The 18,380-nt window shown below is 42.4% G+C and overlaps 1 protein-coding gene across 1 annotated transcript in view; it reads right to left on the bottom strand.

Moving 5' to 3' along the window:
* The window catches only part of SYNE1 (spectrin repeat containing nuclear envelope protein 1), a 2,319,318-nt gene that overhangs the window by 1,880,945 nt on the left and 419,993 nt on the right, over positions 1–18,380 (bottom strand). The window contains exon 4 of the mRNA XM_086926873.1: positions 514–609. Coding sequence (XP_086782999.1) covers positions 514–609 — 96 coding nt within the window. The remainder of the gene's footprint in view (positions 1–513; positions 610–18,380) is intronic.

Here is an 18,380-nt window from a genome sequence, read left to right as displayed (position 1 = left end):
TTTGTCTCATAGTACTTAACCCCTCCCTTTTCATTAAAGGGTTTCTCCTTAAAAACTTTTTCATTCTTAACCCTATCTGCACACATTGCTTTTTTTAAATTGTAGTTCTTCATTTAAGTAGCATTCCTGCAGGACTTTTGCAATATTCACCTTTTCTCTCTAAATCGTGCATTGGAATGTTCTCGTCGTCAAAGGTAGGGGAAAATACACAAACACACCTGTTAAGCCAAGGCACTGATTGTAACATCTAAGAGCATTCTTTGGAGAGAATAGTCACTTGAAAAAAAGTCTTAATAACACTTCTCCCAAATTAACTATCTGCCAGGGGGTCAAAAAAGATAGATCCACTAGCCTTACTTCTCTCCTACAAATTCATGAACATGCACATATTATTACAGCATGCCCAGGAATATGGCAACATGTTGCATAACTAAAAGAAACTATGAAACAACAGAAATGATTAAAAAAAGTATTTGTTTACCAAGATAGCCATATTTTGCTACATGCACCTACCAGTTTTTGTCCAGATAAAACTTCTAAAAGAGCCAGCAGCTTCACTCCATCTTTCATATCTTCATAAAGGTCTTTCACAACCATTGGAGGATTGCGCTGTAAATGGGTAATCAAACAATTAACTCTCACAATTACGAAACCTACAAGTTAATTTCCAAGACAGCAATTTATCCCTTAAAAAGAACATTTTACTTACCTAAAATAGAAAATATTACTTCCATATAAAGCGCAAATTTACAAAGTGAAAATGTAAAGCCAGCAAAAGTGTAAGTTAGTAAGGGTTGGTGGTTGTTTTTTCTGAAGCCTCCCTAAGACCTGTTGAATTCATCTAACGGTTGTTGGGGAAAAGTCTTGGTTAATGTATGGTCAGTAAGTCAACGTTTAGAGCACCTACTGTCTGAACAGTCAATCAATGTTTAGAGCACCTATGTAGGTATGCCAGTCAGCATTCCCATCATTTTATCATTATCACCAGAAAGACATGAGAATATGAAATTATAGTGATAATAGGTGCAGAAAGGTGCTGACTCAAAAAGAAAAGTGAAAGCCTAACATTTCAGCATACACAGACATACTTTAATATGCAAATGTACAACTGTACAGGATTTACAAATAATCTAATGTAGACACATACAAATACACAATGTCCCATCATGTATTTCTGCATTCAGCCTAATAGCCCTCTCTGCGGTGCTGAGAAACAAGCTACATGCAGCACTGCTGTAATATGGTGAATATTAATATTAATATGTCACTTGGGTGTCTAAGCATATAATGGAGAATTTCAAGAAGAAGTGGCTGGAAGGCATGTGGCAGCTGAACTGCCTGAATTTAGACTCAACTCAACATTTTTGATGAGAAAAATAATTAAGGAATTATGGTTCATCATCCACATCTAAAGGCAGCACAGCCTGGGCAATATAAGAGTGGTTTGGTAAAATCAGTACCTCTTATACCTGTCTACTGCTCCCCAAACATTGACATGCCCCTTTGCATTCCCAGTCTCTTCAACCCCCTGCATCCATGTCTCTCTTTCCTTGTCTCCAATATCTCCCATGCCATGTCCAATATCTCTCTTGTGGGAAACTGATAAACACAAACATTATTTTCTCATGCAATACTTGGTGTCTAACTCAATGACCCACATACCGCATACACCATTGGGGACTGCAAAGCAGTGCCACAAGAGAATCCAGGTGTCCTGCATGCTGCTGTCAGTTGACATTATCAGTCACAGGAGGAGAACTTCAATGATAGCAATGACATTCATCTGCTAGAGTCTTGTACCCAAAGGTGTGATGACAGACCAGCTCTAATTTCTACTCTTTCTTGCCTGGATCCCTGTCATCCTTCAGCTAGCACACGTGTAACATAGTTTACCTATGGTACTAGTCTAGGGAACTCATTTCCACTTGATGAATTCTTGCATGTCTCTTTGGCCGTAATCAGAGTTGCATTAACTCCATCTCCATGTGTCACTCTCTCTTGTTTAGTCTGCGTTATCCTTTGCTACTCTCAGCAGTACATGCTAATGCTGCATTTCCAGGGCATGCCCCAGCACCACAAGGACGTGTGGACAGCCCAAGACTACAACTCATCACCTGCACAAAATAGGGCAGGCTCATACATGCATCATGGCAAGGGCAATGTTGGACTGCAAATGTGGAAGGAGTCATTTTTCTGGCAACTGGACGCTCTAAGGAATTATCTCACCTCAGTACAGTAAAGACTTGTGATATTCATATGGACAATAAAGGGGAGACTGCAGGAGAACACAGGCACTACAACAGATTAATCATAATACCCTAAATTGTGCAGGAATTATTACATTTTTGATTTGAGTATTTTTCTATCTCTGTTATGCTTTAATGGCATGTGACTGTTACCATCATGGTTTCATATATTGTGGAATTTTGTATTCCAGAAAAGTGGCATACGAAAAAGAAACTGATTAAAAATGAAGGAAGCCCAACAATATATTAAGTAAATAACTATCAAAGTACTTCAATTATAAAATCAAATCTGGAACCACATATCTTTAATGAAGTTACCATGCAGTGAATTACCACTAAGTTTCCATATGTTTTTGTCTTTCTTGAAAGTTGAATGTGCTCCTGCTATTTTTGCTAAAACCCAGCCCAAATAATCATGGTTCCCTGTGTCATTTCGTGCAGTGCGATGGCCCCACAGGGAGCAAAGCCACAATTAATTTCTAAAGAAGCATTGGAAAAGCTAATAAATCTGGCATTGGAAGGTGGTGCAATGGTTATTTTTTGTTTTATTTTTATTCTAAATAAAAAAGAAGCAAAAAAAGACAACATGGCTGAGCCAAACACTTGTAAAATATCTTGTAAATCTAAAAACATTTAACCATACCATGTAATTTTAATGGAACATCCGGGTGTTATCTAGTATACAGATGCACTAAGAAATAGTGTAGAACCAATTTTCAGCTTTAATGTATATCACAGAAAAATAAAGGCCTGAATGTGAGTTTGACCGACAGTTCTCCAACCATCAGTTTTGCAGAGGATATTACCTGTGCCATCATGTCGCACTGACATCCTGGCCCAGCGGTAATCTCTGTATATTGAAAGGATTTCAGGTACAAAATATTTGGTGGATTCTAACCGTCAGGTTTTTGGGCTGAGCACCATTTTTTTTCTAAGGCAAACACCCATAGCGAGAGTTTGCTTATAAAAACAAAAAATACTGACCCAACCCACACCCTGATAGTTTTTTCCAAGGGCGTGGGGGGCATTAGCTTTATTTTCCTGCCGCCTGGCTAGACTTGTCTTGGCAGTGATGCACAGGAAATATCAGCCTTAACATTGTGCATCCTATTTCAGGCAGGCTGTGTAATGCCCTTCCTCTGACAGCCCCTAATCGATCGGGCTGTCAACAAACAGTAGTGCACCAGGAATCACATTTGCAGAGTGGTGGAGTAAGGCGAAATGGCATCCTGCTATATGGGATTTTCTGAAGGAAACAGTAGAGGTTGTTCACCCCCAAGGACCCATATATATATATATATATATTACCTACTGGCTATCGCCAGTAGGTATATATAGTTAGGATTTTTTCCCTATGGGATTTTTGAAAATTCTATGTCTAATAACTTTGGCGTTTGAGGACGGAATCGGCTGAAATTTTCAGGAAAATGGCACATTTTGTTTCTGAGCAGCCCCTGAAAATTTGGTGGGGTTTCGTCAAGGGGGGGCTGAGAAAAAAGGGGGGTCCCAAAACGCGTTTTTCCCATTCATTTTTCCATAGGGCGGTTGGACTCACTTTTAGCTCGAACGGCTGAATGGATTTGCACGAAACTTGGCAAAATTGTAGGGACTGTTAGCCCGATGTGCCTTTGCTAGGTCTCAATATATGTGCTCCAGTAGTTTTTGAGAAATTAACGTTCAAAACAAGATATATATCTGTAACAGCGCTCCGGGCAGCGATCCGGTCCGCTTACTTTTCGCGAAACGGAACTTTGCGCGCAGAAAGCTGATTGGCTCTCCGGTGTCTGTCAACATTCTAATCAGTCCGGAGCGGCCGCCATCTTATCTCTCGGTAGGATCGAGAGAGAAGAAGAGGTGAAAAACGAAGGGGGAATTTATTGAAAGGGGGCAAGGTATACCCCTCTTGACCCCCTAGGAATGTTGTTGGGGTTATTAAAGGGTCCCGTGGGGAAAATAAAAAAAAATGATTTTTCACGGTAGAAGCGCTTCACGGGCCGCGAACTGGGCCGCAAACTGGTAGCGAAACGGGAATTCGCCATTTTGTGCTTCGTTTTAATTGTTTAGAGACAAAAATTATCGCCGCACATCGGCCACAATGCATGAATATCGCTGAAAAGTCAGCGATATTCATGCATTATCCAGCAAATGCTTTTAGCCATGTTATCCACCTTCCATTGGATAACATGGCTAAAAACTGCTCTGTGCGTGAGCTTTTTTTTTTTTTTTTTGCTGCGTGACGTTTGTTAACGTTCGATTCGATGGAAATCAGGAAGTGTTGACCACCATTTTGTCACTGCGAGTAAATATTTTGTTATAAATGAATCCTTATTGATAAACATTGTCTGCGCCATCTTGCGTTTTTGTCCAATGCCACAATTTTGTCGTGCACGGCAGCCATTTTAGATGCCTTGACCAGGGCCACTCTCTGCACGCCGCCGATCCTCAGCATGGCTCCCCACCCTCGCAAGCATCTCCCCCACGCACTGGTCACCCCCGCTCTCTCTCTCATGCATGGGACATATACTTCCCCCCATCTGCGCTGCTCCCGCCCGACACCTCCCTTTCACCCTATTCACTACCGCACCCTCTGACACTCCTCTTCCTCTGTGTCCGATTGTCCAGGCCGGACCTAGGCTATCACCTAGCCCTGCGGATGTAGTTTATGGCTCCAGCTGTAGAGTATGCAGACATGCCAACCCTCCCGATTCAGGCGTGAGACTACTGATTTCAGTGCTAGTCTTTCGCTTCCCGATTCCTGCAAGGAAAAACCCGGGGGCATATTACCAACAACTAGCGGTAATTTTTGTCTCTAACTTGTTTAGAGACAAAAATTATCGCCGCACTTCGGCGAATTTTATTGCACATAAACCTTGCTATTAGCAAGGTTTATCGCAAATGCGATAAAAAACGGCCGCAATGCATGAATATCGTTGAAAAGTCAGCGATATTCATGCATTATCCAGCAAATGCTTTTAGCCATGTTATCCACTTCCCATTGGATAACATGGCTAAAACTGCTCAGGGCAGGTGTTAGGTTTTGGAGATATTCGCGCTTAGCGCGAATATCTCCAAAAGTTGGTAATAGGAGATAGCGATGGTTAGGGACTGTTTCCAGTCGCTAAAATCTTGGCACGCCCACTTTGCATGTCATTAGTGATAAATATCACTGATATGCAAAGCGGGGCCCAAGATGGTCGCTATCTCCTTTTAGCTGTCACTAACTGGTGTTAGCGACAGCTTGGTAATAGGGAGATAATTTTATCTCTTTTTTTTTGGCTTTTAAAGCCAAAAAAGCGGAAATAAACCCCCTTGATAATATGCCCCATGATTTCTCGGGGGTTTCAGCTGACAGGGCTTGGTATTGTGTTACGTGCTAATTCTTCCAGGAAACGTCAGAGGGTCGATGCAGGGGTTCTAGAAGGGGTGATAAACCATTTAAGCCTCATGAACAAGCGCATGGTCTTTTAAAGATTTGTGAAGTACTCGGGGCGGCGGTGTGTGTGCGTGCCCTCTTTCAGGAGCGGGCGGGGGGGTACTGCCAGCAATTTGCAGGCCAGGCAGTGTTCAACACGTGCATCACCCTTTCTCTGCCTGCTATTGCGCTCCATGCTTCGGAAAGGTAAGAAAAAGAACGTGCATTTGAGTTTGAAATGTCCGATCTTGTAGCAGTACACTTGCAAAGCCCACACATGACAATAACCCGATTCAAGGCCCCATTCACCCGATTTTTTAAACATATATAGCACTCCAACAAAGTTAGATTTTAAAACTTTATTAACATTTAAATATAACGAACGCAACAAAAACTGTAAATATATTTAACCATTTTTTGAAATTAACCAGAACTATAACGATAACAACAACAACAACAATAATATAACTTTTATGCCTAAATTACGCAAACATTTAGCTAATCTGCTAAAGGGGGGAGTCGCCATTTCTTTACAATAAGCAATAATGAAAAATCCACATCAATAGGGTTGTCCGTTTTCTCGATGCAGCACTATAGTGCAACATACACAGCACCTGGGGTGTCAAGAGTGAACAGGTCTTTCTTTGTTCCTAAAGATGTTATCTGTGTCAACCTCTTCCGAGAATGCTGATGCGTTAGGATTTCCTTGTGTTTCTTAATAGCATTGGTGTCTGTACACTTCTTTGTCAATTCTGTCAAGATGATAACTGCTTCATAAACAGACGATATCTTTGTTTAGTCATTAGTGTTAAGTGTGTCTGAAACTACAGTGCCCTTCTGTTTTTTTTTCTTCAGGCTCTACAGAGTTTTGTGTGTTGTTCTTTTCAGCGACAATTATTCCAGAGGTTTCAGGTTCACTTGTTTTGTTCTGCAGTGAGTTAACAGCTTTAGAGAGTTCATGTTTATTTGCTATGTCCTGCTGTTCGTCAACTGCTTCAGAGACGTCAGCCTCATTTGTTAAGCTTCAGTAGATCCTGGACCTGCCCGGCCGCGCCCAAAATGGCGCCGGTGTAAATGGGACTCGTAACTGCTTGTTGTGTACTGGTTGCCCAACCTTGATATCACGAGATACATATGCAGTTTTGAAGCACATGGCGGAGGCTTGTCTGCTGTAGTGGGGCGCCCCTTTATCGTTTCAGTCGCCATTCCGCCCGCTTTTGCTACACTGTGCCTTTTCCGCCATTCAGCTGTTTAGCGCCCGCTCTTACGGCTACAGCGTCTCGCTCACCATGTAGTTGAGTTGCTCCCACTCTTGCGGTGCAGCGATAGGCGGCTTCCACAGGACTCTTAAAATGGCGGTCGGCTCTTCGGATTTGGGCCTGGTCCAGTAAAATGGCCCTGGGACACCTTGGAACTCGGACGCTTGTCTGCCAGGGCTTGGGTTCCATTCTCGAAAGCGTCCCCTCAGCCTTGAAGATTGTACAAAAGTTTTGGGGGCCGTCGACTCCCGCAGGCTTCCGGTGGGGAGCGGCTGCCATGATTGCTTGCGGAATGGCCACGACGGAGCTACGAGATGGTGGTGCTCTCATGGTGACTCCAGCTTCAGTCTGAAACATCCAGAAACAAGGTGGGGCTTTCATCGTTTGGGAAAAAAAATGTTTTAATCCAATGAAAAGTGTTATTTTCAGGTCACATGACCTAGTCTTACATAATTAGGAAAAGAAAAGTAAAATGAACCAATGAAAAGTTTTATTAACAAGTCACATGACCTGTTATGCTTACGTTACGCGCTGCGCGGCGCGGCGCGCTCTGGATCGTTTCCGGGAAGCTGCGCCTTGCGCAGCGGAGCACTTCCGGGTGCGCTAACGCGTCACGTCATATGACGCATTACGCGACAATGCAGGTCCAGAATATAGTCAAAATGTCTCCACCAACCAGCGGTCGGAAAACAACCGCTTTCAGCAGTCCAAAAAGTTCGGTTAAATCTTAAGAGTGGGAGCAACTCAACTACATGGTGAGCGAGACGTTGTAGTCGCAAGAGCGGGCGGTAAACAGCTGAATGGCGGAAGAGGCACAGAGTACCAAAAGCGGGCGGAATGGCAACTAAAACGGTAAAGGGGCGTCCCACGACAGCGTGTCTTCAGGTCAAACGGATTGTGGGACAAGGTCCAGAATGGAAGATTCTTCAAAAGGGAAAAAATTCCGCCGGACCCCGGGAGCCGGCCGCCTATGCCGGGGGCGATCTCAGGCCTCACCAGGGCAACACGACTTGGGGAGGGGGCAGGAGCCAAGCGCCCCCTCTCAGTCCGCGCCATCTCACCGCCCCTCGGGGGCCTCCGTCAAGCGGTTTAGGGAGGCACCGTATCACATTGTTTTCTAATGCAGTCAGGTCCACAAATGGACTCCACTTACTTTGAATAGTGAAGCTGCAGCAGGTGCAAATAAGGTTTAAACAGTGTTACAAGAGCTGCTTAGAACTCTGAAGTATGGCACTCAACAACCAGGACTTATGCCATTTATGTAAGGCAGTGACATGGAAGCAACTCAGGGACAAAAAGCATGAACGAACATTCACGTATAAAAATCTTATTTGGAGAAGGGGTAGAATCCAAACGCCCCCTGCCAGTTCGCGCCACTACACCGTATGTGGAAAATCTGAAGCCATCATTCTACAAACTCTCAACGCTTGTTATCAGTGCATGAGTTTCATGCTCGATCGATTGAGCTAGCCGGATCGGGCAATAAAAAGTATAAAATAGTTATGTAAATAGTTATTTAATAAAATGTTTTACTCTGTTTCTTTGCTGGTGTGTTGTGTATATTTATAATATTTGCATAGGGTTTGTCGTTATTTTGGGCGGTGTGGGTGGCGGAGTCGAGCTGTTTTGCAGCCCTCATGGTGTGGAGCTCAGTTCATTTCACTATTTTCGTATTTCTCATGAAGGGTTATTCCTAATGTTTGTATTTTACCGAGGTCAAAAAGAGATCGAATTAGTGGTCTACTGATTTTGCTCGATTACTTTTATTTTTTTTCACGATTTTTTCACTATCTGCAAAGACTAAACAGAGTATTGCGACTTTGTGCTTGTTTGTAAATAGAGAATGATCCAAAGAGAACCAATTGTAAAACAGTAAATGCTTGGATAATAATCAATCAAATGGAGAGACAAGCAGGTACGACGGATTACAACAGGGGTAAAGGTCTGCGTTAACTACCGTTCACTATCTGCAAAGAGAGAGTACTACTAAGAGAAAAGAGGGGAGTGGGGGGGGGGGCAGCCTTCAAAGCACATCAGCGTGCATAAACACGAAAACGTTTTTACCTATCACGTACTTGACATTTGACAGCTTTTGATATTTGCTATTAAAAAACCATTGAAATTCACAGAAAAAAACATAGGTTATAGTCCATATATAGTTAGGAATTTGCATTTACAAAACCTTGAAAATTCAATGAAAAAACCATTGGTTTTAGGTCATATATAGTTAGGGATTTGCATTTAGAAAACCTTATTTTACTCGCATAAAACCATTGAAATTCCATATATAGTTATAAGCGCTAACTATATATCGCGCACCCGCAATCCACTGCTGATGATGTCACATATTACATCATTCATGACATGGTTAGTGACATCACTGATGACATCACTGATGACATCTCAAATGACATCACTGATGACATCACTGATAACATCTCATTTGACATGACTGATCACATCACTGATGATATCATTCATGTGATAATACCATGAACCTCTTCAGACTCTAATATAACCTTAGATACAATCAGTGTAAACAGACAGTCACTCATCCATGGAGTTACTCACACACCTAGTCAGTTATGCCAAAAATCAATCACACCTCCATTTTCTCAACTATACAGTTATACACACCTTACTTATTCAAACATATACTAACACATATTTACTTTACTCTCTTATACAATCTCTGATACATGTTCACAATGATCCATACAGCCACTCACACATTCACTGGCTCTTATGCACAGTTATTTATAGATGTCAACTCTCACATGTACTGTGTTTTACATATGTACTTAATTTGACATGTAGCACTGAGATATCCATTTACTCACTAATACACTCATGCACAGTCAACCGCCCATACAGTTGTTTCCACATGCACTTTTGAATCTATACATATAGTGAATCAACTACTCACACATCTATGTACAGAGTCACACACCTCCCAGCCACCCATACACACACACTCAGTTTCCCATACAAATACTTGGACAACCAATCAATAACCCATACAGTTACTCATATAGCTACTGATCAACATATGCAGCAGTTTGTAGAACAACAGATATAATGATGCACAAATTAAAACAGTTTAGTCACTAACCAATGCACTCAGTGAGACACATTTAATCACTCACTCAATCAGTCAGTCATGCACCTAGTAAATCCTTCATCCAGACACTTATATATCCACTCATTCTTCAATATGTAAAACATATTTTAACTTTACAGAAACATACAGTCACTGGATGTTGTAATCAGTGATGTCATCAGTGATGTCATTTGAGATGTCATCAGTGATGTCATCAGTGATGTCATCAGTGATGTCACTAACCATGTCATGAATGATGTAATATGTGACATCATCAGCAGTGGATTGCGGGTGCGCGATATATAGTTAGCGCTTATAACTATATATGGAATTTCAATGGTTTTATGCGAGTAAAATAAGGTTTTGTAAATGCAAATCCCTAACTATATATGACCTAAAACCAATGGTTTTTTCATTGAATTTTCAAGGTTTTGTAAATGCAAATTCCTAACTATATATGGACTATAACCTCTGGTTTTTTCTGTGAATATATATATATATATATATATATATATATATATATATATATATATATATATATATGTTACCTACCTGAAAATTCTATGTCTAATAACTTTGGCGTTTGTGGACGGAATCGGCTGAAATTTTCAGGAAAATGGCACATTTTGTTTCTGAGCAGCCCCTGAAAATTTGGGGGGGTTCGTCAAGGGGGGGCCGAGAAAAAAGGGGGGTCCCAAAACGCATTTTTCCCATGTTAATTTCCATAGGGCGTTTGGCCTCACTTTTAGCTCGAACGGCTGAATGGATTTGCACGAAACTTGGCAAAATTGTAGGGACTGTTAGCCCGATGTGCCTTTGCTGGGTCTCAATATATGTGCTCCAGTGGATTTTGAGAAATTAACGTTTTAAAAAATGTATATATCTGTGACAGCGTCCCAGATAGCGCTCCAGATCGCGTACTTTTCGCATCACGGAGCTTTGCGAAGCGATGCTGATTGGCTCTCCGGTGTCTGTCAACATTCTAAACAGTCCGGAGCGGCCGCCATCTTGTCTCTTGGTAGGATCGAGAGACAAGAAGAGGTGAAAAACGAAGGGGGAATTTAATGAAAGGGGGCAAGGTAGACCCCTCTTGACCCCCTAAGAATGATGTTGGGGTTATTAAAGGGTCCCGTGGGGAAAATTTAAAAAATTTGATTTTTCACGGTAGAAGCGCTTCTCGGTTCGCAAATTAACGGCTGAATGGATTTGCACGAAACTTGGCAAAATTATAGGGACTGTTAGCCCGATGTGCCTTTGCTGGGTCTCAATATATGTGCTCCAGTGGATTTTGAGAAATTAACGTTTAAAAAACAGGTATATCTGTGACAGCGTCCCAGATAGCGCTCCAGATCGCGTACTTTTCGCGTAACGGAGCTTTGCGTAGCGAATCTGATTGGCTCTCCGGTGTCTGTCAACATTCTAAACAGTCCGGTGCGGCCGCCATCTTGTCTGTCGGTAGGATCGATAGACAAGAGGAGGAGAAAAACGAAGGGGGAATTTAATGAAAGGGGGCTAGGTAGACCTCTCTTGACCCCCTAGGAATGATGTTGGGGTTATTAAAGGGTCCCGTGGGGCAAATAATAAAAATTTGATTTTTCGCGGTAGAAGCGCTTCTCGGTTCGCAAACTGGTAGCGAAACGTGAATTCGCCATTTTGTGTTTTGATTTCATTAAATTACTAGGTATAAGGGGGTACGGGAGACGTATCCTGACCCCTTTTGTTTTCTGAGGGTGGCTGAGGAGGCTCATATATGTTGATACATGTCTTCCAGCGGCTGTGCGTGAGCGTTTTTTTTTTTTGTTGCGTGACGTCTGTTAACGTTCGATTCAATGGAAATCAGGAACTGTTGACCGCCATGTTGTCACTGCGAGTAAATATTTTGTTTTAAATAATTGTTATAAATTAATCCTTATTGATAAACATTGTCTGCGCCATCTTGTCTTTTTTGCAATGCCACACTTTTGTTGAGCACGGCAGCCATTTTAGATGCCTTGACCAGACCCACTGTCTGCACCCTCGCAAGCATCTCCCCCACGCACTGGTCACTCCCGCTCTCTTTCTCATGTATGGGCTAGAAACCTCCTCCCATCTGCGCTGTTCTTCTCTGAGAATCACACCCTGTGCCCGCCCGACACCTGCCTTTCACCCTATTCACTACCGCACCCTCTGACACTCCTCTTCCTCTGTGTCCGATTGTCCAGGCCCGTCCCAGGCTATCACCTAGCCCTGCAGATGTAGTTTATGGCCTCAACTGTAAAGAATCACCCCTCTTCAAAGAAGTTACAGTAGATCAAGGCCCCCACCCGATGAGATCCGTCACACTACACGCGTTCCTGCAATCTGATAACCATCCTGTATTGTGATTGGAGAGGGGATTCTCACTGTGAGGGTGTGTGGGACCGAGCCTGAAGCGGAAGATTCCAGGGATGCCTTTTTGTACATCAAAATCTTCACAATTATGTGTCACATTAAAAATATATAGCACTCACAAAAAAGTAGAAGGAAAATAACACTTTAATAATTTATAAATATATACATCGCAACAAAAACAGTAAACACCTTAAAACATTTTTTATTAAAACAGAAGCAACAATGGTCAGTAGCGGTCTGTTGTGCGAATAGTCCCAAGGCAGCATATTTACCTAGAGTGGTGCTGTGTAGGACATTCTGAATGGAAATTAACCAGAACTATAACCATCTACTTCCAATAATATAACTTTTATGCCCACATTACGCAAAGATTTAGCTAATCTGCTAAAGGGGGGAGTCGCCATTTCTTTACAATAATCAATAATGAAAAATTAACATCAATAGGGTTGTCCGTATTCCCGATGCAGCACTATAGTGCAACATACACAGCACCTGGGGTGTCAAGAGTGAACAGGTCCTAGCTGCTTAACCAATGACTGACAAATGCTATATTAAACACTTACTATGTATAATACTTGCGTTCACAATAGTTTTACTTTACAAAACAGAACAAAAGATGTCCCCTGTAAGTAAACCCATATTAGCTGTTTCAGTTATTGAACATCCTAAGGTTTTATGGCATGGGGAACAGTAGTGATATCCTGGGCGGGTGATGGAACTGGGTTTGTTAATGGAAAAACATCTACAGAGAAAACTATTGGTAAATTATACTTCTCCGGAAATTTAAAACTCACAAATGTTTCATTTGTGTAATCGTTTTATGAACATGTACATTAAAAAACTAAAAGAAATGCCAAGAACGTCCCATGTGAAAGTGAATTTTATCTTGCAATTTTTTTCTTTTCCTTCTCATGAAAAGAAAGTTAAAGCCAGGTTCGTTACCGGCCTCATCTGCAAAAAAAAAACTCTCGAGAGGGACCGAAAAAAAATATTGCTATGGTAATCATACCATGCATCGGCACATGGAGCGGTGGCACCCTTTTAATTATTCTAAAGCACAACTTCGAGATTTGGGGGATAACCCCCGACCGGCAAAAACATCCACCAATGACTTAGCAATAAGTGAGTCAGAGGCAAGGGAAACGGTCCCAAATCTGCAAAAGAACTTTGGGCAGATGAGATTGACTTGTGTAGCATGTGGAAAATTAATTTCATGCGGAGAGATCAGTATTACTTTAATAAATACAGTAATCAATGATGCATTAGAACTTAATATCAATTCATTGTCCGAACGTGTAATCAGTACCTGTCCCATGTCAATTCATTGTTCGAACGTATAATCAATACCCATCCCGGATCAATTCATTGTCCGAACATATAATCAGTAAAAAGTGCAACAAGTGCAACAAAATCATATCGATAATTCATTGTGAGCAAGTACCAAAAGTGTCGACAATTCTAACCTTCAATAAATACAGTAATCAATGATGCATTAGAACTTAATATCAATTCATTGTCCGAATGTGTAATCAGTACAAGTCCCATGTCAATTTATTGTTCGAACGTATAATCAATACCCATCCCGGATCAATTAATTGTCCGAACATATAATCAGTCTTATGCCATATCAATTCGTGTGCTAAAAACTGCATACATATCTCATGATATCAAAGCTGAGCAATCGGGGCACAATAGTTTCATTTGTACCGGCGCCATTTTGGGTGAGGTCAGGAAGGTCCAAGTATAGTCAAAATGTCTGCACCAACTCGTGGTTGGACCGGGATCTCTTTCAGCAGTCTAAAAGTTTTCGTTGAAGGGTAGTAGAGGGGACTGGCGACATGAACCATCAGTCAAAGAGGGGTGGGAGGTAAAAATCTCTCCTACCGGGTCATACTGGTGTCCCACCGGAACTGATCAAGTTGGTAGTCTTGCAGGATTTTGGTGATTTCAAGACTGAGGCCGGCGCCGGCATGAGCGCGCCGACGTCCCGCGGCTACGTCGTGGTCGTTCCGTGGGTGATCATGGCAGTCATTCCCCATCGGGGGTCGGGGGCCCCCGTGGCTCTTATAGAATCTTCAAAGTTGAGGAGAACGTTTCTGGATGCAGGACTCATTTTCTAGTTGAACTCAGAAGCGCCGTTGCACCGCAACAGTGGACGAGACCCCCACTGGGTGAGCGGAGCATCATTGCCTCGCAATAGTGGACGAGACCTTTTGTCGGGTGAGTGCAGCGTCGCTGCATCGCAAGAGTGGAGAAACCCTTTTGTTGGGTGAGTGGAGCGTCGCTGCATCGCAAGAGTGGAGGAACCCTTTTGTCGGGTGAGTGCAGCGTCGCTGTACCGCAAGAGTGGAAGAACCCTATGTTGGGTGAATGCAGCGTCGCTGTACCGCAAGAGTGGAGGAACCCTTTTGTTGGGTGAATGCAGCGTCGCTGTACCGCAAGAGTGGAGGAACCCTTTTGTTGGGTGAGTGGAGCGTTGGGGGTGCAGCCGAGGGGCCCTCACCTTGGGGGTGGGAGAGGCTTGTTTGCGCCGCCTCTCCCTCCCAGCGCACCCCACGCCGACACCTGGCGTTGATATCCGTGATGTCCGGACCAGGCGATAAGAGGGGGGGGGGGTCGGAGGCAGAGGCAAGACATCCCCCCCCGTGGCCTGCAGGGCGCCGCTTCAGGCCCGAACGGGGAGCTCATATCAAGCCGGGGCCAGACCAGGAGATACGAGGGGGGGGGGTCGGTGGCATGTGCAAGACATCCCCCCCCGTTGTTGCAGCCATTATCTAAGAAAGAAGAAGAATACCGTCGGCCTCGGCTCCTCTCCTGGCCCACCTTACGGGATGACCTCCCCGGCCGATGGCTGCCAGCAGGACTCGCCCTACACGTGCCGAAGGCCTCGTCTTCCGGATGGGCGTAGCCGCGAACCTGTTGCACTTCGGGAGTTTCCGGAATGGGGGTAGGTATCTGCTGATTTGTATTTATTTCATGTTACCGTTATTGGGCGTGGCGGCGGTGGGACAGACATGCTTGGAGCAGTGGGGGGGTGGCGGAGCCTAGCTACCTTGTGGCTGCCGTAACGTCAAGCTTGGCTTCTTTCACCACTTTCATGTTTCTTATTTCTAGCGAAGTCAAAAACTCATCAGAGGCCTACTGATTTTGTTCGATTTCTTTCCCTTCCTTTTCAAGTGTGTTTCATGCTAAAGTTTCTGTTTAACAGGGTACAGGGATTACTTCGTATTTTACATATGTCTTCTTTATTAGGGGTTCTCTCCGGTTGAGTCAGATGATGTACCTCTAATAAATGGTCCAAGTGGAACTAGTTTCTCAATCAGTGGGGAGTAGATGGGCATGACAGATTACAACGGGGGACAAAGGTCCGCATTACCCTTCCTTCACTACTTGCAAAGACTAGACAGAATATTTCTATTCCACGTTATTTGCAAACAGAGAGTACCTCGAAAGAACTATTCCTTGAACAATAAATGTCCAGCCAATCAATCAATCAGGCATGACGGATTACAACGGGGGACAAAAGTCTGCATTACCTATCCTTCACTATCTGCAAAGGGAGACAGAATATTTCTATTCTTCTCTGTTTGTAGACAGGGAATATCTCAAACAGCAATAATCGATAAAAGAATTAGTAGGATTATAACACTTTAATAACTTATAAATATATACATCGCAACAAAAACAGTAAACACCTTAAAACATTTTTATTAAAACAGAAGCAACAATGACAACTAACAGTAGTGATATCCAGGGCGGGTGATGGAACTGGGATTGTTAATGGAAAAAGATCTACAGAGAAAACTATTGGTGAATTATACTTCTCCGGAAATTTAAAACTCACAAATGTTTTATTTGTGTAATCGTTTCAGGTCAAACGGATTGTGGGACAATGTTCACAATGGAAGAGTCACCAAAAGGCATTTGGATCGATGTTGCAGCAGGCTGCCATGTAAATAGTTATTTAATAAAACATTTTACCCTGTTACTTTGCTGGTGTGTTGTATATATTTATAATATTTGCATAGGGTTTGTCATTATTTTGGGCGGGGTGGGTGGCGGAGCCGAGCTGTCTTGCAGCCATCATGGTGTGGAGCTAAGTTCATCTCACTAGTTTCGTATTTCTCATGAGGGGTTGTTCATAATGTTTCTATTTTAGCGAGGTCAAAAAGAGATCCCATTAGTGGCCTACTGATTTTGCTCGATTCCTTTTGTTTTTTTAAACGATTTTTCACTATCTGCAAAGACTAAACAGAGTATTGCGACTCTGTGCTTGTTGTAAATACAGAATGAACCAAAGAGAACCAATTCTAAAACAGTAAATGCTTGGATAGCAATCAATCAAATAGAGAGAGAAGCAGGCACGACGGATTACAACGGGGGCAAAGGCCTGCGTTAACTACCCTTCACTATCTGCAAAGAGAGAGTACTGCTAAGAGAAAAGAGGGAGGGGGAGGGGGGGCAGCGTTCAAAGCACATCAGCGTGCATAAACACGAAAATGTTTTTACCTATCATGTACTTGACATTTGACAGCTTTTGATATTTGCTATTAAAAACCCATTGAAATTCAATGAAAAAACCATAGGTTTTAGCCCATATATAGGGATTAGCATTTACAAAACCTTATTTTTCTCGCATAAAACCATTGAAATTCGCATATATAGTTAGATGCGCTAACTATATATCGCGCACCCGCAATCCACTGCTGATGATGTCACATATTACATCATTCATGACATGCTCAGTGACATCACTGATGACATCTCAAATGACATCACTGATGACATCACTGATGACATCTCAAATGACATCACTGATGACATCACTGATGACATCACTGAAGACATCTCAAATGACATCACTGATGACATCTCATTTGACATCTCATTTGACATTACTGAGCACATCACTAATGACATCATTCATGTGATTATACGATGAACCTCTTCAGACTCTGATATAACCTTAGATACACTCAGTGTAAACAGACACTCACAGACTGTCACTCATCCATGGAGTTACTCACACACCTAGTCAGTCATGCAAAGAATCAATCACACCTCCATTTCCTCAACTATACAGTTATACACACCTTACTTATTCGAACATATACTAACACATATTTACTCTTTTATACAATCCCTGATACAAGTTCACAATGATCCATACAGCCACTCACACATTCACTGGCTCTTATGCACAGTAATTTATATATGTGAACTCTCACATGTACTGTGTTTTACATATGTACCTACTTTGACATGTAGCACTGAGATATCCATTCACTCACCAATACACTCGTACACAGTCAACCACCCATACAGCTGTTTCCACATGCAGTTTTGAATCCATAGATCTAGTGAATCAACTGTTCACACATGTATGCACAGAGTCACACACCTCCCAGCCACCCCCACACACACACTCACTCTCCCATACAAATACTTGGACAACCAATCAATAACTCATACAGTTACTCATATAGCTACTGATCAACACATGCAGCAGTTCATAGAACAACAGATATAATGATGCACAAATTAAGATAGTTTAGTCACTAACCCATGCACTCAGTGAGACACATTTCTTCACTCTCTCATACAGTCAGTCATGCACCTACTAAATCCTTCATCCAGACACTTATACATCCACTCATTCTTCAATATGTAAAACATATTTAAACTTTACAGAAACACAGTTACTGGATGATGTCATCAGTGATGTCATCAGTGATGTCATTTGAGATGTCATCAGTGATGTCACTGAGCATGTCATGAATGATGTAATATGTGACATCATCAGCAGTGGATTGCGGGTGCGCGATATATAGTTAGCGCATCTAACTATATATGCGAATTTCAATGTTTTTATGCGAGTAAAATAAGGTTTTGTAAATGCTAATCCCTAACTATATATGGGCTAAAACCTATGGTTTTTTCATTGAATATATATATATATATATATGAGGTATGTTTGAGTTCCCAAAGCCGGC

The sequence above is a fragment of the Lissotriton vulgaris genome, chromosome 6 (genome assembly GCF_964263255.1).
Source record: "Lissotriton vulgaris chromosome 6, aLisVul1.2, whole genome shotgun sequence".
Taxonomy (NCBI): Eukaryota; Metazoa; Chordata; class Amphibia; order Caudata; family Salamandridae; genus Lissotriton; species Lissotriton vulgaris.
This window is presented reverse-complemented; position numbering and strand designations above follow the sequence as displayed.